General features: G+C 57.0%; 2 protein-coding genes across 3 annotated transcripts; one reads left to right on the top strand and one right to left on the bottom strand.

Moving 5' to 3' along the window:
• The first annotated feature begins 1,422 nt into the window (after nucleotides 1-1,422).
• Nucleotides 1,423-5,222, top strand: ISLR (immunoglobulin superfamily containing leucine rich repeat). Of its 2 annotated transcripts, none has more exons than XM_075045678.1 (2): nucleotides 1,423-1,554; nucleotides 3,000-5,222. In XM_075045678.1, exon 2 carries the CDS (start codon nucleotides 3,008-3,010, stop codon nucleotides 4,256-4,258), a length of 1,251 nt encoding a protein of 416 aa, XP_074901779.1. In that variant the 5' UTR covers nucleotides 1,423-1,554; nucleotides 3,000-3,007; the 3' UTR covers nucleotides 4,259-5,222. The 2 variants fall into 2 exon arrangements, with proteins under 2 accessions (XP_074901779.1, XP_074901780.1); XM_075045679.1 differs by lacking the exon at nucleotides 1,423-1,554 and adding an exon at nucleotides 1,709-1,780.
• Nucleotides 5,223-8,884: 3,662 nt separating this feature from the next.
• On the bottom strand, nucleotides 8,885-20,580 carry STRA6 (signaling receptor and transporter of retinol STRA6). The gene is made up of 17 exons (XM_075043990.1): nucleotides 20,456-20,580; nucleotides 17,934-18,012; nucleotides 17,416-17,501; nucleotides 17,110-17,249; nucleotides 16,814-16,980; nucleotides 16,538-16,663; nucleotides 15,603-15,670; nucleotides 15,382-15,458; nucleotides 14,596-14,657; nucleotides 14,140-14,320; nucleotides 13,154-13,229; nucleotides 12,949-13,082; nucleotides 11,716-11,833; nucleotides 11,412-11,513; nucleotides 10,423-10,586; nucleotides 9,753-9,890; nucleotides 8,885-9,415 (listed from the first exon to the last, which is right to left on the bottom strand). Exons 1-17 carry the CDS (start codon nucleotides 20,578-20,580, stop codon nucleotides 9,237-9,239), a joined length of 2,022 nt encoding a protein of 673 aa, XP_074900091.1. The 3' UTR covers nucleotides 8,885-9,236.
• Nucleotides 20,581-24,104: the final 3,524 nt, after the last annotated feature.

Raw genomic sequence — 24,104 nt, 5'->3', positions numbered from 1 at the left:
CCCTCCTAAGGCATTAACCCTTCTGCAGAGTCTGCCACCAGCCCGGGGGGGAGGTGAGTGGGACGTGCCCACGCGTGATGGTGACAAGCTCGTGCCCACGCAGCCCGGGCTGTCACATGCTCATGCTGTCACCTAAGCTGTTGGAAGGCGTCTGGCACCCTTTGCCCAGGACAGCCCCAGACTAAAGAAGTTTCCCCCCCCTCCCCGCCCCATCCCCAAATCATCTCTTATCCCAAATCAAAAAAATCAAGGGAAAAGAGTATCACCATGGCCCCTGCGCTACCGTCACCGGCAGCACTACAGCCCTCACCCGCTGAAGGGGTTGTGCCTCGACGGCATCACAGGTGGAGTCTGGGGTCCCCGTAAAAGTGATCAGAGCAGCATCTTTCATCTGCTCCGTGAGTGTGAGTGGGCAGAATTAGGCTCTGCAGTCACCTCTGTTCTGCGTTCTCCACCGGGTCAGAGCCCCCAAACCCTTCCTGACAGGCTCTGAAGATGTTCGAGACCTGCTTCGCAGCAGGGGGGGGCTGAGGAACCATACGCCTCCAGCCAGACGTCAGCCTGCTCTGCGCCGGGGTGAGGGCCACCACCGATATCAACCCACGGGGGGTCAGGAAGCAACCCCCACGCTGGCCCTGTCCGTGAGAGCATCACACCCAAGGGGGGCAGTGAGAGCCCCCGCAAACACCTTGCAAAGCAGGTCCTGACCCCCCTGGAGAAAATCCCTGGCTCACCCAGCACATCCTGCAGCAGCCACGCTGCAAGCCCACCCGATGAACTACTCTAGAATCAGAATAATCCCCTTCTCCCTTGCGTGGCACTATTTTTAACCCCAAGCCTGTTCACAGCCTGGCCTCAGCGACGGCTGCGTCAGCACAAGTGTGAAGACAGGGAGCTGTGGTCGGGATAGATGGAGTTGAAGCTCTCCCGGGGGGACTCCAGCTCCCCCCCCCCCGCTCCACCTTCCTCTTCCTCAGGGCCTTTTCCAAAGAGGGTCTGGCTTGCTCCGGGATGAAGGTCCTTACACCTCTGCAGACACCTCGGTGCTTCCACGCTGAGGGCGATTCGCACCGTGTTGCTCCAACCCCAGCCCCGCAGCAGGCGAGTTTCCTCCCAGAGATGCTCCAGTTTGGCCAGTGGATGAGTAGGGGAGGGCAGGGAGCAAGAAACCGCTCAGCAACCCAGTCCTGGATGCCCACCTCTACCCGAGTGGTCCTGCCAGCCTGGAGGATGCCGGCTGCAGGACGAATGCCCCACGATCTACTTTTAAAAGCTTTTATCAGCAGTTTATGACAGGGTAGAGGAGATGGCTCTGGGGGGGGGGGAAGCGGGCGCGGTTGGGCTCCGGCAGCAGCTCCGGGGGGGGGGGGGTGGGAGGCGGGCGGGAGGTTTTCCGACAGCGGGAATGGGTCGGTGCCATGGAAAACAAAAGGGCCCCCGGGGGACGGGGAGGGGAGGAGAAGCCCGACGAGGGCCGGGGGAACCGGCCATCCCGTTAATCCCCTATTCCAGAGAAGCGAAGGCGACCGGGCTCCATCCACCTCGAAGCTGCCGGTGAAGTGGCTAAGGGGGGGCCGGGGAGGGGAAGGGGGGGGGACGGGACACACACCGGGGAGAGCCGTGGCCGTGGGGAGAGCGGGCTGGCCGGCCCGGGAGAGGGAGGGAAGAAGGGAGGGCTGGGTGGTTATTCACGGCTCTGGTATGCGACGTGCCGGCCCTGCTCCCACCGCCCCCGGGCTGCCTCGGCCCGCCCCGGCCGCGGGAGAGGCGGCGGGGAGAGGTAACGGCGGCCCCGGGGGGATGCTGGGGGGGGGGGGGGCTGCTCCGGGAGCTCAAGGGGCTCGGGGATCCCCCCTGCCCCCCCCCCAGCCCTGCTCCCCTTTAGCCCGCAGCGCTTCGGTCGTGGTGCCGGGGATTCTGCCCCGGCAAGCTGGGACCGACACCTCGCTGGGGAGGTTGGGCTGGGACGGATATGGGGCACCCCAAAATTACACCAGACAGGGGTTTTAAATGCATCGGCCAACTGCACACACACCCCACCCACCCCCCCCCCCCAGGTCCTCCAGCACCCCCAGAGCCCTCGGGGCTCCTTCTCTATCCCTTGAATCCCAGCCCTGGGGTGGTCTATCCCTGCAGGACAGACCCCCTTTTGCCCCCCCCCCCCCCAGTTGTTGAGCAGGTCTTAATTCAGCCTGTCTATAGCCAATAAAATGTCTCCCCCCTCCTGCCCTAAATGACAGGGTAAGGGACTGGAAGGAGCAGCAAAACTTGCCTACAAGGCAGAGACAAAGGGGTCTCGCTGCCAGCTCCTCGCAGAGCCGCAGTTAACCTCTTCCCTGGTGGGACACAGCTTGCAGACGCCAGGAACCGAGCACGCACAAGGCAAGAAGAAGGGGAGTAAGGAGTTAGCTCAGAAATATTTTGCTCTAAAGACTTCCAGCAGCCAGGGACCCCACACTCTCTTGCTGAGAAAAAGCACTCGAGAAGCTGGGTTTTTCCATGACATGGAAAAATGTGGAGATGGGGGGTTGGTTTGAGGCTTGAAAGCATGCTGAAAATCTCAACAACTTGATAGTTTAGGGGAAGGCTGGTTGTGAAAGAGCTGTGGTTGCTCTGTTTCTCCCAATTCCAGCCTCAGCAGGGTGAACCCTAAACCCCCAGCTCCCACTTTTCATCCCCAAACCTGAGGAAGCAGCATCCCGGGGCGGGGGGGGAGTATTTCATCAAAGATCATAAAGAAGCATTTTCTAGTGGAGGACGGAAAGCGTTTAGGGGAAGTTGCCCGCTCACATGAGGTAGTCAAAAGCTCTGCTCTTGGCAAGGAAACGCCTTCTTCAGATTAGGAAATATTTCAAACAGCCATTTCCAGCTGAAGTGCTGGGGTTAATCACATGGACGCTTCGCTTTTCTGCTGCTTCCTGTTAGTGTTTGGCGAGAAAAAGCAGATCCCCATCTCGGCTAGACCTGTCCCATTCATTCCCCCCCATGTCTGTTCCCAGAAGGAAGGATGAGGCCCCTGCTCTGTTGCCTGGGGCTGGCTGCGCTCCTGGGGCCCTGCCTGGCCTGTCCCAGTGCCTGCTCCTGCTCCACCAAGAAGAATGGGCGGCTGTTGGCCGAGTGTGCCTACAAGGACCTCCAGGAGGTACCCGAGGGGTTGTCCTCCAACGTGACCATCCTCACCTTGTCGGCCAACAGGATCGGCTGGTTGGGGCAAGGCTCCTTCGCTGAGGTTCCCGAAGTGCAGTCGCTGTGGTTGGGCTACAACCAGATCGGGGTGGTGGAACCAGGGGCTTTCGCCTTGTTGGTGCACCTGAAGAACCTGGACCTGAGCCACAACAAGATTGCGGATTTCCCCTGGCAGGACCTGCGTAACCTCAGCGGTCTGCAGATCCTGAAGATGAACAACAACCGCCTGGTCGGGCTGCCCCGGGACGCTTTCCGTGCCTTGAAGGACCTGCGCTCCCTCTGGCTCAACGACAACGAGTTAACCACCTTGGCCGAGGGCACCTTTGACAACCTGCCCTCCCTGTCCCAGCTGCAGATCTTCAACAACCCCTTCAACTGCTCCTGCAAGGTCTTCTGGCTGAAGAAGTGGACCGAGAACACCTCCGTCTCCATCACCAAGGGGGGGTCTACCCTGTGCGTGGCTCCCGGCAGGCTGAAGGGCAGGGCGGTGACAGACATCCCTGACCACCACTGCATTGCCCCCTCCGTGCAGCTCACCTACCTCTCCAACCTGGACAACACCGTCATGTACGATGGCCTCACCCTGACGCTGCACTGCAGCGTGGCGGGCAGCCCTCCACCAGAGATCAGGTGGAAGATCCAGACCTCCAGCCGCCGCATTGAGATCAACGGGCCCAACGTGGCACGGGATGGAAGCACCAAGCAAAGCCAAGAGCGCTTCTTGGTCTTCAAGAATGGCACCATGGCCATCCCCAACTTCAGCAAGGAGAATGAAGGCATCTACACCTGCCTCGCTGTCAATGACGTGGGCACGCGGGATGTCTCGGTCAATGTGGCCTTGGCTGGGTCGGAGAATCCAGCTGAAGACCTGCTCCGAGATGACCCCCAAGCCAGCCACCTCGGGGGTCAGAGCTGCTACAAGGGGGATGAAATGGATCCCTCCGGTGCTGGAGAAAAGCTGGTGATTGTTTATCACATGCCGAGGGAGTCGAAGAGCAGAGCTGGAGGAGCGGTGCCCCGGGTCTGCCTGGGGACCCTCCTGCTGGCTTTGGGCATCGCGCTCTGCTGTTAAAGGGGGGAGAAGGAAACGATGCCTCGGGGGTTCCCCCTCTTTCTGTAGCATTTATCTTCACGTAGTGCCATGCCTTTGCTGAGCTTCTGGGAACTGTGGGTGGTCAGGAGTCAAAGGGGGCCAAGACTCAGGCCCAGGGCTGGTAGATCAACCCCTTCTTAGATGGGGTCAGGGCTGGGCTCCATTAGCTGAGAGCTTCAAACAAGCTCGGGTGATGCAGAGCAGATCCTCACCGTGCTGCCGCTTTCTAGGTGTCCAAATTTGCCATTTCCTGACTTATCTCCCTCCTGAGACCAAAGTGCGGCTGTAGGATTAAAGTCCACCCTCAACTGGGTGACCATCACCCATCCCCAGAGCCCACCACCGTAAGGCCTCCTCCACCCGCAGCAGCAAGCTGTGCCCAGGGAGGGGATCTCTCACAAAAAGGGTCCCATTGGTCCAGCAGCACCAAAAATGACATCCCCACCATGACAAGTGCATGGGCCCTTGGCCAGGCCCATCCTTCCTACCACCAGCCTCACGGGAAGCACCAGGATCAGTCTGAGAGTGGGGGAATAGCCTGGGCATGGGTTCCCAGGGCACATGGCTCTGGGGGCAGAGATATGATGGTGCTTTGTGAGCAGGATGGGTGCGGTAGGACACGTTGGATGGTGTCACAGGCTTGGATCAGGCCACTTTTGTGGAGCAGGAGAAGCTTTTCCGTAGGCTTCATCCTTGCAGGAGCACAAAAGGCTCCTGCTGGCTAGGTGCTGGGAGCACCCATGGTGCCTGCACCCTCCCTGCATGTTGCAGGATCAGGCCCTGCTACCCTCAGTACCTCTCCCAGATGTGATGCAGCTGATTTCTGCGCTCCCCGCCCCCCCCTTCCCTTTCACTGCTGAAGCCTGCAGTCCAAAACGCTCGGCTGGGCTGGACCCACCGAGCTGCCCTGCTCTGGCTCCAACCCCAGCAGGGAGGGATTGAGCTCAAAGAGACCAAAATAATTTCCCAGCGCTCCTCTGATGGGAAAGTGAGTGGGGGCTGCATGATGGAGCAGGAGGAAGAAAGATTGGGAAAACCCAGATGACAGAGAGAGAAGCTGAGCTGACCTATAAGCCATAAACACACCCTTTAAGTGCTTTAGCATTCCCACACGGGACATATGGACCATACCCGGCTGCCCCAGGGTGCTGGGGAACCCCTTGTCTCATGGCAGGGGGCTGAGCATCTCCATCTCCCCAACCCCGAGGCACGGGTGGTCCAGCTCTCGTGCCTTCTGCCAGCGCTCACCTGCAGGAGCCGGACAGACCCCTGCAGCCACCCTCGCCTTATAACCAAAACTGTACGGACAGCAATAAATACCTTTTTTTTTTTTTTTTTAAACAAGCCAGTGCATGCTGCCTCTGTGCACCCCCAAAATCCCCCAGACTCAACAGCATCTGGGGTACCACAGCTCATCACCAATCCCCTTTGCTCAAGGGGAACCCCCTTTCACCCCCAGTTCCCCCAAAGCCCTTCCAGTGCCGTAGCAACCCCCCACGATGACCCTGGAGGGAGGATGCATTTATAGGTTACCCAAAACTCCCCCCATCACTGCTTGCAGCAGGTGGGGGAAGGCACCAATGCCAAAATCAGCTGAAAACCAGCTGTCCCAGAGCCTCAAGCCTCCACACAAGCTCTCCAACCCCACGATTCAATGTCCAGCCAGCTCACAGGGCAAGGAAAGGGGCAGTTGAGGAGCTGCCGTATGCCAACACCAACATTGTCCGGGTATGGCGCCGAGGTCTCCGCGGGGGTCCCCAGGCAGAACCAGCCTAGAAACAGCCAGCAGCTCCTCGCACGAACGGCCTTTGCTGCTAACAGGCAGGCACATATTTTTCCCATTACGGGCAGAAAGGATGAAAAACATCACGGCCCCAATGAGAGTTTTGGTTTCATTTTGTAGGATACAGCTGTTAACATGAATTTTATCCCAGCTGGGGTCCTCTCTTCCCGGCCTGGGAATAGGGGGGGTACAGGAGCTTATTCCTGCAAACTCAGCTGGGAACAGGATTTGGAGCCTGGGATAAGGGTAAACAATAAGATTTAAGCTCCCAGCAGCCCTAAGCCATGCCTGAAAGTCTCTGCCTACCTCGCAGAGCTGCTGCTCCCCCCTAGCTTTGGTGTTTTGTTGCCAGAAAGGTGAATTCCTCCACGTTCGCCAGGTTTACTCACAGCTTTTATAGCAAGTTATTAGCCATATTAAGCATCGCTCATTCATAACAGAGAGGGCACCCTGCCACGTGGTTCCTGGGTTGGATGCTGCAGGTGATAGCGCACTTGGCATCACCATCCTGACCCACCGTGGCCACCAGCTGCTGCAAGGCTGGGATGCCACAACCCCCATCAGCTCCTCTCTGTCCCTCCCTCGCTTGCAAAGCTACAGCACAACCCAGACCTGAATTTCCATTCACGGGCAATTTTTCATTAAGGGCTCCCTGAACCGCCTCACCATTGATGGGTTCAGGGGTTGGGTGGAGAGGACTGCAGGTGTGCAGAGACAGAGCTATCCCATGGCCATACTGATGGTGGGGGTTTAGAGAAGAGTTGAGAAGCCACCATGAAGAGCAGCAGCTCAGTTCACCCCCAGGGCACCCTGCTTGTGTCAAAGAAGGGAAAGAAAACAAGCAAACCAATGAAGCCACCTCCCGTCTTCCTCCCAGGGCTGTCATCTCTCACCTCGGCCCCAGCCTGCCGCCTGCCAAGACAGCTCCAGGAAGCCTCGGGCAGGGCTGTGTAAACAGATGCTGAAATCCAGTTCCACCCATGGCCCAGAGCTGCCAAAGATTTTAGGGATTACCAAGGCTGCCTTCAAAGCCCCAGCGCCTGGGAGGCTGGAGATGGATTGGGATGGGCTGCAAGGGAAAGGCGCAGACTTTGATTTAGGGCATCCCTTTACACGATACACGCAGGACATCCAGCACCCACCAGCGCCGCGTCTCTCCCACGCTCAGACATGCAAACCCAAGCACGCACACCACAAAGCCCAGAGCGGGGAAAGCAGCAGAAATTACACCGTGGGCTCCTGCTGTCTTAAAAAGAAAATGACCCAGACCTGCCTCCGGTGCCATCGCTGTCACCCAGTTAGATGACATTGTACTATGTGCCAGACAGTAATCAAATACGATTAAGACAGTGCTGTTTTAATCGTATTTGATTAGTGGACAGTGGATGCGACAGGGTTTTGAGCATCCAAGCACAGCGGGTGGCTGTTGGGGCAGCATAAACAGGCAGAAGTTGAAGGCAGGGACACCCCCCCCCCCCAGCTTTCTTCACTCGGATAGAAAAGGAGGGGGACAGGCTCCTGGGGAAAGGGATGGCTCCCATCCGGGAAGCTTCAATGTTGTGGGGAGACGTCAGGACACTCCAGGCAAACCCCAAAGCACAGGGCTCAGCCTCACTCACCCCAAACCACACCGATGGTGTTGCAAGCACCCCAGCAAGAGGGCATGGTGTCCTTGAAAGCCTGTGAAGACCAGGTCTGCTTGCCTCCAAGGAGATCTCTGGGACGAAGGTCTCAAACCCCATTGAGCAAAGGGGATGGCCCAGCAGCCCTGCTCCGTGCAGGGTGGGCTGCAAAGTCTCAAAGCCACCTGCTTTAGCAAGGCTGAGGTGGTTGAGTTGGTATTGAGATGGAAGAGTAAAGAGCCACCAGTACAACTTACCAAAAGCCCTCCTTGCTGCCCGCAACAGCGGCCTGATGCCAGGCATCCTTCCAGACCACAAAGGCAGGACTTTCAAGGGACACATCATGGGAAGAGGTGTTCCGGCAACACATTGGACACTTACCTTTGGTGCTTTAGCCACAAAATGTCTTGTTTCAGTTCCCATCCTTTGTGGGAGCTGTGGTTCAGGGGCCAAATGTTTTGATGGGAAAGCAAATTTATCAGCTTTGCATTAACATTTCCCTAAGGTGGGGAGGGGGATCCCAGATTTGGTCCCATCATGTCCAGGTCAAGCAGATCCACTGCAAAGCCTCTGCTCCACATGGTCAAAGCAAAGTCAGTCCCAACCATCACTCAGAGATATGGCTATGGTGGTCCTCATGTCCCTCCTGCCAGGACTGGCTTATTTGGGAACGGCCAAGAGACCAAGCACACCCCGAATGTAGGAATGAGGTATGTGATTTATTAACCTTCCCCAACTCGGCACGTCCAAGTGAGGTATAAAACTGCTTTCTATGGATTCAAGCTCAGCTCACTCGGAGGGTCACCAGCCCTGGGGAACTGCTGGCTTTAAACAAAACGGGGTGGCAGCAAGAGGCACCAGGGGGATGAGAGTTATGGGGAGCAGAAAACAAACGGCTCTGCAACCTCACAGCCCAGAGCCAGAGCAGACAGGGATTTTAGCCTTCATAAAACTGTGGGGGAGAGGAAAAAAAAAAACGTCCCAGGGTTAGGTGTAGTGCCCAAGGGGAGCCAGGATCAGACCTGAAAGGGAGAAGCTGGGGATGGGGTTGGTAGTGGGGACCTTCTCCACAGGGAGACCACGCTGAGATGCAAGTAGTTCCTCGTGCTCAGTCTGGCTGAGGATCCCTCCACACACGCAAACACACACCTTCTCCCTCTTTCGTTACTGCCCTGGTGCTGGGGGCTTGTGCCTGCCTTGCCACATGTCAGAAAGGCAACTGTTGAGAACTGGTGGGCTCATTACAGGAGTGACTCCTAAGATGTTTCTGAGATGCCTGAAGGGTTTCGCTTGGCTCATCAACCCCTCTCCGTTCAGGGCAGGTTTGAAGGTAACACATTTGGCTTCACCTCTGGACCTTGGTAATGGCTCAGCATAGACCTAGAGCTAAAAACCAGCCCCCGTCACCGCTGAAGAGGGACCAGAGGCTGGAGATGGACAAGAGGTGCCCAAAACTCCTGCCAGTGCAGGAGGAGAGTCAACAGAAGACAGGGACGGGATGGGACGGGAGCGTGCGTGGGAGGCAGATGGAGGTGGGGGGCTTCTCTGGAGGTCAGGGCTTGGGGGAGCTGAGCTGGGTGCCGTTGGCCGTGGGGTCGGAGAGGGCGGTTTTCCGGCAAGCAGTCAGCGAGGGGTTATTGAGGAGCGTGTAGGCCAGCCACCAGCGGGCTCTGGTCTGCTTGAACCTGGCTCTGCTCGGAGGTGCCTTCTTGGGCTGCATCAGCTGGATGCCTGAAAGGAGATGGGAGGGGGGAAAGGATTTCAGCCCCAGCTCCCCCTCGCTGGGGCCGCCCAGATGCCATCTACACCCTGGGGCAAAAGCAGAGGAGCCCCGTCCTGCCCTGGCACAGACAGAGACACAGGAGCAGCTCCTGGGACAGAGATGATCACATACCAAGCAGAGGTGGCATAAAAAGGGAGAGGGCACCAAAGCCACAACCCTCACGGTCTCTTTACCCCAAGGCACCACCAGCATCTCTAGAGGAGTGGCAAATCCACAGAGGAGACCCCAATGCCACCCCACGGTGATGGCTGTGCACCCCCCCGGATGGCAGTGGGAAGGTCTCACCTTCTTCCACGTTGCTGGCCTGGAGCCCCGGCGGCCCCTCTGGCCTGGCTAGCTGGAGGAGCAGCAAGCAAAAAGCTTTCATCACCGGGTGGGACTGGCTGACCTCGATTTTCAGATAGTGGCAGTAAGTGTGGTAGCCTGAGGGAACACAGCCCACAGTAAATGCATGTGGTGGGGCCAGACTTCATGGTTCCCCCCTCCCTCCTGCCCTGGAGCAAAGGGGAGGGTTATTTGCCAGGCTCCATCTCTGCCCTGCCAGAGCTGCTCTGCCTTCAGAGTTGGGAATGAGCTCCGCTCCCAAAATCCCAGCAGGAAAAGCAGAGGGAAGGGCTGAAGTCCCCTCGCTGCTGCCTTTAGTGCAGGAGAGATGAGGGTCAGCTGCCCGTGGGAACAGGGTCTGGTCACTGGTGAAGCCCAGGGGACCCCAGAAGGGCATCACCCGCCCTTGGGGGTGGATGGAAAAGCAGGACCCAGCAAGCATCAGGAGAAGTCACTTGCTCCAGTTGTCCCACCTATCCATTTCTGAATGCAGGTGGTTTGAAGCCACCCTCAGTCCTGGCAGCTCCAGGTGATGGAGGAGCCCCAGGCCATGTTCCCCAGGAGCTCGGGGGTGGGAGAAAGGCCCCCACGTTCACAGAGGTCCTGCAGAGGGACACCCTCCGTGCCCTACCTGGGTCGAAGGTCTCCACACTGCGGTTCAGCAGGCTGATGTCTAGCTGGGAGAAGTGGACAGCGTTATAAAGGCCAGAAATGACCATCCTCCACACGCCGGCCAGGACACCCACCAGGACATTGATGGGGAAGAGCAGGTAGGTGACTATGTAGAGAGCTCGCCTGCGGGTGGAGAAGGAGGAATAAGGAACACAAACACCATGGGTCAGGAAGCACGGCCCTTCCCTGCCAGGGAAACCTCCTGCCAAAATAAGCCTCCCACCCGTCCCTCCTTCCTCGGCAGACACAGTCCCCATTTGAGGTGTCTCCGTCCCATGGAGAGAAGCAAACACCCTTCAAGGCTGTCAGGGAGGAGACAGCCAGGTGCACCGTCAGGGCTTCAAAGCTTCACCTCCAGCATACATAGGGTCTCCATTTCTCCTCAAAGACTCAGAAACCAGTCAAAGCATAAGCCTGGTGGTTTGGGATGGAGGACACCAGGTCCTGTGGAGGTCAGAAAAGCCTACAGCAGCCTCCCTGCGATGCCGGGCAAGTGACGGAGGTGGTGGAAGTGCCTTGGCTGGACAGAGCAGGACACCTAGATCCGTCTGTCACCCTGGTCTTCCGTGTACAGCTTAGGCAGTGACACCACGTGCGAGAGAGGGACCACATCCACTGGCAGCATCTGAACCAGTCCAGCCAATCCTGAGGGATCTGGGCTTCCTCTGGGGCTTGCAAACAGGGGTGGTGGAGCAAGGCACAGACCTCACCAGCTTCACCCCACTGAAATCAAGGCTGTAAACAGACCATGGCCCTCTAAAGCACCTAAAGAAACCTCTCTGGGAGCACGGAGCCACTTAAACCCCTCAAACCCACAGGCTTTCCCCCTTGAGCTCATGGCACAGAGGATGCCACAACATCAGGGGAATGTGTAAATCCAACACAGGCCCAGGCTCCTTGGCTTCAGGAGGGTCGGCTCTGCCCCAAAGGCACCCCAGGGCCCCATACCTGTTGGTGAGCTCCTTGCGAAGGGGATGCTGCTCCAGGAATTGGTAGTGAGCTGCCAAATTTTGCACAATGACGGCAACAACCAGCGTCAACCAGAAGGGCCTGGGTGGGAGGGAAGAGGCAGGTTGGACACCAGGAGGGTCCCAAGCATGAGACACCATCCCGGGCAGCAGAAACCTCCAGCAAAGTTGAAAGATCCCAAGATAGAACCTCCCCTTGACAGAATACCCCAAAACACACTATGGCCATGGACATGGCACCCACTTGAGTCTTCCATCCCTCCCCAAGGGCTGCAAGCACTCACCACATGTTCTGAATGATTTTGAAGAGGTATGTGTTTGTGCCGGACTGGAGCGGGATGATGAAGAGGAAGGTAAAGCCCACCGAGCAGATGAAGAAAATCACTTGCTGGATGAGGAGACCTGGGAGGGAGACGCAGGGGGAGAAACCATGGCGGGGGAGGATGGAGAAGCGGTTCTTGTTCTTGCTCTGATTCCCCTTGTTGCTGAGCATATCTTTCATTTTAATCCCATAAAAAGCCTGCGAGATCCTTACCTGCCTCCCCGGCTCCAAACACAATGCTCCGCACAGGATTTAATTACAAGTTCAGCCTTTCTTATCACTCCCCACATTATCCCCGCCGAGAAGAGTCATCACTTGGGGCTGCGACTATGATGCCTCATCATAAAAATCAGCCTGAGCTCTGATTTCTAATCATAAATCACACCGAGATCAGCAGTGGCTGCGGTTCCTTGTGCTTGAGCTTGTGCTTCACCTCCGCTGCTTTGCTTTAATGACTTGAAAACCCAGGTTTTTAAGCAGGAGGTAGATTCATGGCAGCACAGTAGAGATGCAGCCAGCTCTGCCGTGGATGCACCAAGTACTGGGTGGCCAAAGAAAAGCTGCTCCTTGCTGGAAAAGGGGTGCAAGAAGCTCCTGGGGTGCTCCCCAGCTCCTACCTCCACACTAACAACCTGCCTGCAAAATAGCTCTGCTTTCCCAAGGGGTGGTCACCAATAGACCCAGTGGTCCTCCCTGTCCTTCCATCACCCCTCCCAGACCTTCAACTTGACTCCCCTGCGTAGCCTTGGCGTGCCGATACAGTAAGGTGTTGCACATGCATGACCCCAAACACTGCTCAGAGTCACCTCCTGTGGGCCAGCCCTCCCAGCCAGGGAGACCTGGGCTGTGCTGGGAAAGATGCGCACCCGGGATGTGAAGACCTGGACCGGAGGAGGAGACAGACAGTCCTGTCCACGAGGTGCTGCGATAGCTTCTCAAATCAAAATATTTGGCTTTGAGTCAAAAAGAGTCATTGGTGTCCCCCCCCCTCGCTTTTTTTTTCTCCACGACCATTTGGTGTTCAGCATGGCCCTTCCCACAGAAGGACAGATTGTGTTTGGGGAAAGAGGAACAAAAGCCTCGCAGCCATCCCTTTGCAAAACAGGGCAAGAAAGGGGGAAGAGATGCTTAAATCCTGGGTAGGCTGTGCAAAGTGGGGGTCCACCACCCACCCACCCCCTCCAACACCCTTTACCCAGGCAGGCAAAAGCTGTCTGGAAGGCGGCGAAGCTCATCCAGCAGACGATGGCTTGTCGGGATGGGCGAAGGATATGGGCTTTGTAGAAAACATCCAGCACAGCCCCTTGGTAGAGTGCCTTCAGGTTGTTCCTGGGGAGAGAAACCAGCTGCATCCTGGCTCGGTGACAAGCTCAAGGCCAGAGAAGCGAGGACACCCATACCTGTGCATCACCAGCGTCCTCAGGAGCATGGCGCAGGTCAGCAGGCAGCACAGCACCAGTGAGCAGATGTAGCAGACTGTGGAGGAGTGGGGGGAGACGACTGGGTCAGGGCTGCAGCCAGCCCCAGCAACAGGATTTTATTAAAAAATAAAATAAAATAAAATAAAAGTATCTCAGGAGCATTGCGGGGGGCTGAGCTATGGGGCTGCATACCGCCCAGCAGGGCACCGTGCCTCAGTTTCCCTCTCTACCCCCTTTGCGATACAGGGATCTCCATCTCCCAGGTGGGCACGAGCTGATCAGACAGCACAAGGGAAGGGGAAAGACAAGCAGCCAGGGGAAATACAAGTACTTGGGCTAGCTCAGCACTGGAAAAAAAATCATTGAGCAAGCCATGAAAAGCAGGCAGTGTGATGGAGAGAGCCTAGGAAGATGCTTTTAGGAAAGGGAATGCTGGGAGGGGGAAAGCAAGAGGGGGGAAAGGAGGTCTGGGCGGAAGGATGGAAATGTCCTGAAGACAAAGAGGATGAGGGGCTCGGTGACTCAGAAAAAGCCATAAAAAAACCCCCCAGGTTGGTGGTACCCCCAGGTAGTGCCATGAAGGGAGGGAGGCACCCCTGTCATCCCCCCCCCCCATCCAGGGCTTTCAATTAGCCAGGGGTCCGGGGGCCATCTGCTCGATTCCAGCACATATCAAAGCCTGCAGCCGAAGGGCAGCATCTGCAGCAGGGCGCTGCCGGCTCTCCCTTCCTCGCCGTCTTGGCACACGGCGGCTGCTCAGAGATGCCTGGCACGGCACCAGGCTCACGCAGCCTCCTTTCATGTCTGCATGGCTGCGGCTTCAGCAGCTGGTTTTTAAACCCCCCCGGAAGGTGCCTCATCACCAACCAGTTTCCTGGACCATCCTCTGGGTTAGAAATCTCTCTGCTAAGTTCCAAAAATCCTCAAAAGTCACCTACGGGTACAGGACCTGGCTAGGAACCCACCTTCCAGTGACCACAGGTAGTACTTGACGGTGCTGAGCTCCTTCTCCATGTCACCCGGGACAGCCGGGCTCTCCGAGGGCACCAAGCCAAACTGGACCAACAATATCACGATGTCCTTTGTCATTCCTGCCCGCACAATCTGGATGGTGGGGACGACGGCTACCAGAAGCAGCAGAGCGACCTGTGAGGGAGTGGTGCCACGTGAGCCCCGGGTCACGGCATCCCACTGCTGAGCCGTCGCCTTAGCTTAAAGACTTAGGGCTGGCTGAGCCCTGGAAGCACATGGCCGGTTGCTGCAGGTCAGCCAAGGGATGGTAATACCTTGAGGCACGCTAATACCAGCCCCGTAGCCAAAATTGTGGCGCAGCAATGACCTCTGGACACCTCTGCCTCCAGAGGACACAGCCAAGAAGGCAGGGAGGGGGGGTCTGCTTGGCATTTAACCACGAGCATCACCTGGTAGACAGCAAGCACGGCCGTGGTTATGGACAGGACAAGCTTCAGCGGGATCCGGAAACCTGTAAGGCAGAATCGGAGGGGTGTATCAGAGAGGAGCTGGGACACAGGATCACGGGGGAAGGCTGGAGCAGGCTGCAGGTCCACCCAACCCAGCAGCCAAAGCAAACGCCCAAGGGAGAGCACTGGAACAGGGAAGGGGGGGGGTCAAACATTAATTGGGATTTCCCCAGGGAAATCCTGCAAGGATGTATAGCTGGGAGCGGTTTCTCTGTACTTCGGCTGGATGAGTTTCTTCCCTGTTGATCCTCCCTTGCCCGCAAGCCCGTGAAACCTCGCGCACCCGCAGCACCGAGTCCCAGCAGCTGGGTGCCTGCTGCGTGCAGAGCCGTGTCCCTTGGGGTATCACCACCCGCGACAGCCATGGGCAGAGGGGGCAAGGTGTAGTTCCCCATTCCTGGCTCATTAGGGATTTTGTCCCCTTGCCATAGCTTTTATTCCCTTATCATAGCCTTATCGAGCATCAGGCTGCAATATCGGCTCAACCTCGCTGTCTCAGCCCACCCATACCCCCCACGGGTGGGCGTCCAGCTCCCCACCCCAAACCGCAACAGTTTGTGCAAAGCCGAGGCGTCGCACGTGCGGCGGGCGGCAGCTGCCGCGACGCAGATGCTTTGGGGAAAGAGCCAAGAAAGGCATTTGCTCTCCCCGGGGAGGGGGAAGACAGCCTGTTTGCAGAGCCGCTGCTGCGGCCAAGAGCACAGCCCGTGCCTGCCCGCAGCTTACCTTCCTCAGGAACGTAGATGTAGGAGCGTAAATACGCCTGGACCCTTGACAGGAGGTTCTCTTCTATCTTCGTGGAGCTGGAGGAAGGAGGAGAGGGTGAAAAGCAGGTCCCTCAGGAGCGGGGAGCCTCTCTGCCCCCGTTGCAGGCAGCAGGCAGGCAGGCAGGGCTGGCACAGACGCTCACTGATCAGGCAGAGCTATGGAAAAGGTGTTGTCCTTACCTCCCCTTCCGAGGGTTTTTGGACAGGACAGCCTTTAGGTACTTCTTGTAATAACCTCGCCCAGTAACCTTAAGGAAAGCAGCAGTAAGTTGCCTGATTTGAGCAAAGGGATACGATCAGGCACACGGGGCAGGGAGAGGTGACTCTGCCTTTTGGGGGGGCTCTCAACAGAGCATCTGCATCCCACCCAGCAGCCATCTCCTTGCTTTGCTACCCCTAGTCACCCACCCATCACTAGCACGATGCCCCGCGGCACCCTCTGTAGGGGATGCGGGTGATGAGCTCCCAGCCCTCGTTTGGATAACAAACATGTTGGAGCGATGCTGGCAGCAAATCTGCTGGCACTGCCAAGGTGGAAATAAATCTGCCTCATTCCCATCGACAAAGCAGCCCAAAACCAGGCACACCGGTAGGACAGCTGAAACCCCTCATTCCCATCAGCCAGCTCCCAGCAAGCACCTGGGGGTCACTTCAGTCCACGCTGGGGCTGACTGCCTTTTTTTTTTTTTTTTTTTTTTTTGAAGTAGGTTTTTCCTCCTCTCTTCCCAACAAAGCCCTGGCATTTCCCAAAGGGCTGGGGATTATCCAGCCTGCCGGGAAAACAAGGCAACCCCAGTCCCGGCCTGAACGGGATGCATTGACGCCTTAAGCCTCTTGTGCTAAGGAGTTTACTCCAAAGATGGATTTTTTGCTCCCTCTTCAAATCCGGCGAGATAAACAGAGCCACAACCCACGCCGTCAGAGGGATGGAGGGGAGGCAGGTCCCGGTGCTGGAACAAAGTGAGGAACACGTGCTCTGGGAGAACCCCAGTTCTCCCAGACCCCAAGGCAGAAAGATGAGCTGCAGGGCAGGAGAGCTCCTGAAAGCATTGCAGGTCCATCGAGGGGTTCTCCCATGCTACCATCCCCTGAGTCACCCCGTGGATCTTCATTACCTCCTTATCCAAGGTCTCCTCCTGCCCGGTGAAGCTCCTGATGAGCAGGGCCGGATACCAAAGGCTTAAGAGCACAAGGCAGAGGATGATGGGGATGTAAGAGAGCGTGGAGTAGTACCTGTATATCTGGGGAGAAGCAGAGATGTCACAGGCCACACCACCCTGGCCCGGGCAGGTGACACCTTAATGTCACTTCAGGGAGGTGATGAGAAAGCCACCTCCAACCCTGGGCCACACCAGCCTCCCTGCTCCTTCCCCAGGAGGTGGGACACGTACCTTCGGTGACTGGGGACAATCCACCTTCTGCCAGATGTGGACCACACAATGGCACCAGGAGAGCAGGCAGCCCACAAGGTAGCTGACCCTATGCCGGACCGTGGCGCAGGCGATCAGGGGGTAGTAGAAGGCAGGGTAGTACAGCAAAGCCAGGATCTTCCAGTACTCTAGTTGGGATGATGGGTAGAGAGGAGGGAGGGCAAAACAGGCAAGAGAAGGCAGCGCTCTCAGTATGGACCAGAGTGAACAGGCTGGAGGAGCGTGGTGCCTGCGGACCAGCAGGGTGCTCGCCTTACCCCGGCTGCTCTGGGAGGAATGGGCGATGAGCGGCAGAGGGTCCCTGTCCAAGACCAACACGCACAGGGAGGAGAACAGGATGCCGAACACCGCAGCCACCAGCCCTCGGTTGCCTTCCTCCTCCAGAAAGTTGGCTGGGCTGTGAGCCAAGGAACGAATGAGCTTGACACCAGATCAGGGGCACCCTGTCCCCACCATCCTCTGCCCCAGAGCTGGTTTATCCCATGCTGCACCTCAGCATCCCTCCACCCGCTTGGCTGTGGGGTGACAGGGACCCTGGGGACCGGGGTGCAGTGCCAGGGTACCTGAGCAGTCCTGGGACGCCGTTCCAGCAGCTCCAGTGGAGACGCCTGCGTTTCACCAGCAAGGACAAGCCCACGAGCACAGCCAGCTGCCAGAAACCCAATCGAGGGAGCAATAAATACACAGGGGGTGGGTCTGGGTGGGGGGCTCAGACATGCTGCCACGTGATGGGAGCCTCCACAGAGACACCATCTCCACCCAACACCCTAAATCCAGCTATGGTTGAAGCAGGGACAGGCGCTTCAACCTGCTCTGACAAGTTACAGGCTCTGAGTGCCTCAGAGGGACCACGCTGGGAAAAATAAAAATCCATCAAGGCCTTCCATTGACTAAAGACATGAAACAAAGTCTGGAGATGTGCGAGTCCCTTGTTAGAGCATCCCAGCTCAAATCTCACTCCAGCTCAAGCTGAAGAGTTCAGGCCTGCTATTTGGGAGTAGACGGGCATGACCCGAGCTGGGGAGAGCAAATACAACGTCGGGGCAGATAACTCACCATGCAGGACTTGGCAGGTACTTACGGAGACCGGTGCCATGCAGATGTGATACAGTCTGGGAGAAACGGTGGGGTTGCAGTCTGGGATTTCGCTGGAAAACATGCTAGAAAGAAGGTGGGGGGGGAAATATCATGCATGTATTTAGTCCCAAAAGGGCAAAGCAAAGATGCTGGGGTAATGCCGACGTACAAGGGGGCAGCGGAGATTTCGGTCCAATGCTGAGAAGGGGCGAACCTCTGAAGAGCTGGGTTACACAACCATCAACAACCAGGGGTGAAGTCACCCTCACGAGATGACTTTATGAGCAAGTGAGAGAGATAACACAGGGAAGTAGCCCTGAGCTGATCCCCACAGGGACCGGGCGACCTCCCTGCACGTACGGGGATGCCAAGGCTCAACAGGAGGACAGCAAGGAAGGATGAAGCCCCCCTTTACCTCTTTTACACCCATATCTGTTCTTCTGTGTCTTTTCAAGGGATGCAGCCTACAAAGCAGCAGTTCTCCTTGCTGCTTAAGGCACTGCACTTATTAAATGCCAGCTGGGAGGCTGAAGACCCCTCGTAGGGTGTTTCAATGCCTTTCCCATGTGAGAGGGACCAGCCCCAGAGCTAAGGGGATGGTGGAGGTGATGGCTGCCTGGGGCTGGTGCAGGTGGGACAGGGTCCCAGAGCCGCATCCCCCAGCCGGCCAAGGCCAGCCAAGCAGGTGTGCTGAGCTTTGCTTTATTTATTTGCTCTCTGGCCTCCGTTACATCCCTTAATCTCTGCTTTGCCGCAGCCCTCCTCCTCTCCCCAAGGCCAGGCGTGATCTTGGCCAGCCACCTTCACGCAACGCTGGGCAGCAAACCCCTGTGCCAGGGAGATGAACACTCTGAGCCCCATAACTCACGGTGGGGAGGAACCTACACAAGCCCTCGTGCCCTCCCAAACCACTGCAACGCCGGTGGGGTGGGCAGAGACGGGAGACCAGCTGCAGAGCTCCCCTAAACAAGGCTGCAGGAAAGGGTCCAATAGTGAAATTAGGATTTCTCGGGCATCATGTGTCTGAGGCTGCCACTGAGCTGCCAGAAAAGGCTTTATAGGACTAGCTGCCATTACTAAAGCTCTGATTTCTGCCTTTTTTTTCTCTGCCAACGGCTGGGCTTGGCTAGACCAGAAAATTCCTGCTGTCCAAAAATACCCAGGCTCCAGAAATCCAGGGCACCTATCCACAAGACTGAGAGCACAGGGATACCAAAACCCTTTTTGGTATCACCAGGGCTTCAGCATCTCTATCTAGAGCATCCAGGAGCCATCAGATGGGCAAACCCCCTGGTGCTGCCTCCATCCCTTCACTGACCATGGCTTTACTGCAAAGGAAGGCACCCAGAAAATACCCCAAAGGTTTCTAGCAGAGGTGTGGGTCATGCAGGGGGGCTTCATCTGGTGAAAAAGGGGCCGGGTAAGGAGATTTCAAAGGCTGTTTCGTAATGCAGAAGATTAAGGACAAGGAGGAACCCTTTGGGCTGATCGCTGCTGGGATCTCCTCCTGCTTGCCCTCAGGATTAGGTATCAGTCAACTGAGAGGCATAAAACCCACCCGCAGAGGACTAAGTCAACAAAGGGACAATCGATGCTGATAGATGGGCCTTGGAATGCCCAGCTTCGAGCCTTGTGGGACATCTTGGATAAATTGCGCCGCTGCTCCACGCCTCAGTTTCCCCTCCCAATAGCACTTCTCTTGTCCTTGGGAAGGGCACTTGGCCAGGAGGGCATGAAGCACTGGGTCCTTGCTGTGAGGTTGGGCCCTGGGGTCCCATCCCCGGGGCAAACACAGCACTGCTCTTGGGAGTATGCTCAGTTAAAGAGCGGATCATCACAGATGGAGAGGGAATAGGCTTTACAAGACCCACTGATACACCAGTTTGGGGCGGGGGGGGGAAGACATCCATGCAAGCCCAGGGATGCTCAGCCCTATTTTGCAAGTAAGAGACCTGTTCAGGGTCACCGTGCTGTGCAGGGACCTGGCTGAGCACCCCTGCCAGTAGATCGGGGTGTGCTGCCAACTCTCTTCACCCTCAGCCAAAATCTCCACAGCTGCTTGCGGGGAGCTGGGGAGGGGGGATTAAGGTAGGGGACCGAGTTGCAAGGCTGTGGCATGGGGACATCTTCAAACCCAGAAGTATGGAGGCAGAGCAGCCCTCTAGGCTGGCAAAGGCTCTGGGGGCTTCAGAGGGGTCAGGGCAGCAGGTTAACACCATGCACTTGACTTTGTATTTTGGGGAAGGTTAAGTAAAATGGAGTGTAACTAGCAGACATGCCTGCTGCAGGCTTACTGCTAGCTCTTGTCAGAAGCATCCTAAAGAAATAAAGCATTTTTAGGGGGGCAAAATAAGCCTTTTTAATCACCTCCCGCTCAGCCAGGAATAAATCCTGGCTCTGCTGCTCAGGGAACACTGCTCTACAGAAAGGGGATAGAGCAGCCGGGCAGGAGGCAAGCAGTTGCCCAAGGTGACCCCAGCAGAGACGGGGGACATGTGGCACCCACCGGTGGGGCTGGACACTTACTCATCCTGTGGCACGGCCGGCTCCATGGTTTCGTAGATGTACCAGTCAGAAACGAGTTCATCAGTACCGGCAAAGCTGTTGTCCAACAAAGCATCATGCATCCTGCCGGAGCCATTGGCTGCCATGACTGGCTCCTTCCTCCCTCCGTGGGCTGGAGAAAGATGGTGAGAGGTAGCCAGAGGCAGAAAACAACCAGGCTTTCCCAAGGTGGGTCCTCCTGAGCTCTTGGAAATACTGGGATGGAGGCACTGAGCCAAGAGGTTTTTATCTTCTCAGGTCACTCCCACAGCCAGGGGGTGACCAGGAGCTTTCAAAATCCAGCTGTACCTCCAAGGATCCAGCTTTTATCTGGATTTGGAGGGAGGAAGAAGGGACGAACCACCCCCCCCACCCCAGCTGCACAACCGGAGTGCTCAGGGCACACCTAATCGTCCCCCAGCCGCTCCCTGCCCGCCGCGGGATGCTGATAGACTCGGAGCCTTTGTTTGGGTTGTTTAACAGTTTTTACGCCAACGACTCGAAAACCAGTGCAAGGGTCAAGTTTTGGGCTCAGCGGCACAGGCTGGCTGGCAAAGAGGGGACGAGATCTCACTGTGGCTGGGGAGCCTGTGACCCGTGTCCCCAACGTCCCTCTGTGCCACCAGATTCCCCACACAGCATCCAGCCTCCCCCAGCCCTGGGAAGAAACCGCAGCCCCTCTCCCTTTGTAGCAATGAAAAGGAAGAAAGTTTTGTCACCGTGCCAGACCCAACAAGCTCTCATTTCTCCTTCTCCCCATTATTTTTTGATGACTTTGGCCCAGGAAGCCCCACACCCTCTGCTGCTGTCCCAGAGCTACATTGCACAAGCTGCGACATGCCTCCTCTACCATTGCCATCAGAAAGGCAGCGCCCAAAGACATCCCCACGTGCCAGGCAGTGACGCTCAGTGCAGCCTCCAAGCCCCAGAAACCAGCCCAGGACCTGGGGACACCTCATCCCACAGCTTGGGGACGTCACCAAACCCCCCCAGGCTGCTCGGTGGCTCCGAGGGGATGAGTAGGAGATGGATGACTGAACCAGCAGCTTTGCTCCAGGCTGCTGTTTATACAGCTGGCGTTCACCAGGGACCATGTCGGATATAGCATGCCAGCTTCAAAGAGATTCCCCAAATCCGGGCTGCGGCCCTGCAGGCAGCCGCATCTCTGGACAGACAAGTCCAGACTTGACAAGACTCACCACCATGGCCACGCTGCCCCATGGCCTGATGCTCCACTGGATATCACGTCCCCAGCCAGATTTTGGGTCTCCACTGGGAGCTCTCTCTAGGTCTGGACATGAGACCTGGGACCTTCACCTCCCTTCCCAGAGAACCAAAACTCAGCTAGAAAGCAGGTGCCCCCACCCCAGCATTTGGCCCACATCAGGGTGCCACCACCACCCCTCTCCCCACCAGCGCAGGCTCCAGTAGAGGAAGGATAGACCCCACCAGCCCCAGGTGAGCATCCAACTCGGACGGCCCCCAGACCCCATCCTCAACCCACCCAGCTCACATCCCAGCTTCAAGGCATCGACTCTCCAGCCATCTCTTGGTTTCGCCTGCACCGGGAAGCAGCTCTGACCTCACCTCCGAGGAATGAGGCGCTCCGTAAAAAGGTAGGAAGAGCCTTTAAAGTTCATGGCAGCGCACACACACGTCCACAAGACCCTTTTTTCCCCTCCTGTGGGGTCACCAAAGGCTTGGCAGGGCTTGGAAGTTGAGGCTGGGGTTTAGGCAGATGAGGCAGACCCTGCCAACCCTGGCATGGGGCAGCATCCTTCTGGGGATGCTTTTTCTCCCCCCAGGCAACACTCAGATGAAGGACTGGCCCCAAAAGCCACCATGGGATTGTCCATGCCTCTCTCACCTCCCTGCGGGATGACCCAAAGAAGGGCAACCAGCAGAAAGCAAGGTCTACCTACCCACCAGCCCAGCCAGGTAGCGTTACTCCATATGATCCACCTCTGAAGGAGCCAGCAGATGCCACCTTGCCAATGCCCTGATTTGCAGCCACTTGGGGACACGGAGGCCACAGAAAAGCAGAAAGGAAAGGAGAGAAAGGCTCAGCAAGAGGCATGGTGCACAGAGCTGCCAGGGACCCCTGCCAGGCAAACCGCAGCCTGAATCCGTGCTGGGCAGCAAGAGCACAAGACCAAGCTGAGAAGCTCCCTGGGTGGTGTGTCAGCTCCCCTTCCAACCCATCCTTGCTTGGAGTATCATGCGCACCCAGACCCCATCTCTGGCTGGGTATGGGACCAAGGTGGGTCGACACTGTGCCAGCACCAGGTGATCTTCAAGTCTTCCAGACCAGCCCACTCACCTTCAGGAGATGGATGCTGTCGCGCTCCAGCAGAAGGTCTCCTTTTGCAGTCCACCAGGCAGGGTGGCAATGCTTTGGTCACGAGTCATGAACGGTCTGGAAAAATCAGTAGATGCTTCAGAGCCTCTGACCCATCTGCTGGACACCATCAGGCAAGCCGTGGCAGCGCAAGACTGGACGAGTGACGGTGTGACACGGGGACATCCAAGCCTGGACCGCAACGGGTCTCTTACAGCCCTGGCCAACGGGGCTGGTGCTGTGCTGGAGGAGATACCTCTCTGGGGATGGGCGTTTCAGCTGGGGAGAAGCATGCGATGAAGGTCTTCAGCCTCACCACAGCACAGGGAAGAGTTAACCCCCTTATTCCTGCGCAGGCTGCAAATGCTGGTGTCCCAGAAGAGGAGGAGATGCAGGTGTGCCAAAATCCCAGCAGGATCAGCATCCCCAGCCAGGGCAAGGCCACTCTCTCCACCCTGCTCTGCAGGCACTGGCTCCTCTGGTCCAGGACCAAGCCAGGATCTCACTGGTTTTGCAGCCCCTCCGTGCCCCAGGTTTCCCCGAAACTTGATCTCTTTGCTCCTCCACGTAACCTCTGCCGAAACAGGCTGGGCCTTTGATCGCAGCAGCCTTGCCCGAGATTGATGGGTTCAATAAAGCTCCTTCGTATTCTTCATTTCCCACTATCCATCACTCTCTGGGGAGCTTTTGCATCCCACCGCTATGAATTAAACTGGGGAGGGGAGTGGAGGGAAGAAGAGGGGAGCCATAAGGGAATTACCCCCCCCCTCCTCCCATCCAGCCTAATGGTGATGCCTTGTGTACAGCTTTTAATAAAAATGATAAAGATCTCATTTCACAATTGTTCAGGGAGCCCTTGGGCCAGGGAGGCGGAGGGGGGGAAAGAGTTGTTTAAGTGAGATCTCCTCTAATTCAATTGCCATTCAGGAGCCGCACTGGTGGCTGCTGGGTTGGTCCCTGCAAAGCCAGGTGCACAGGAACAGCTTTGGAAGACATCAAAAAGGATGGCCTTCCCAAAGGTGGATTTAGCAGCTTCAGCTGATGTTCAGAGGGGCATATCCTGGTCTTATGTCAGCACAAGCCAAACCAGCCAACTTCAGCCCCAAAGTCCACCAAACTTGGTGTCCCAGCCCCAAAATGAGATCAGAAAGGTTGGTTTGTAGCCACTTGTGCTCAGCTAGGAAAGGCAAGAGGACAGTCGGTCCCATCCCTTCCCTCCACTGATGACTTTGGAGCCCTTCAAGCACCAAAGATACCTCAGCCAGCCCTTGCCCAGAGCTTTTTGAAGACTTT

This window comes from Buteo buteo, chromosome 13, assembly GCF_964188355.1.
Source record: "Buteo buteo chromosome 13, bButBut1.hap1.1, whole genome shotgun sequence".
Classification (NCBI taxonomy): domain Eukaryota; kingdom Metazoa; phylum Chordata; class Aves; order Accipitriformes; family Accipitridae; genus Buteo; species Buteo buteo.
This window is presented reverse-complemented; position numbering and strand designations above follow the sequence as displayed.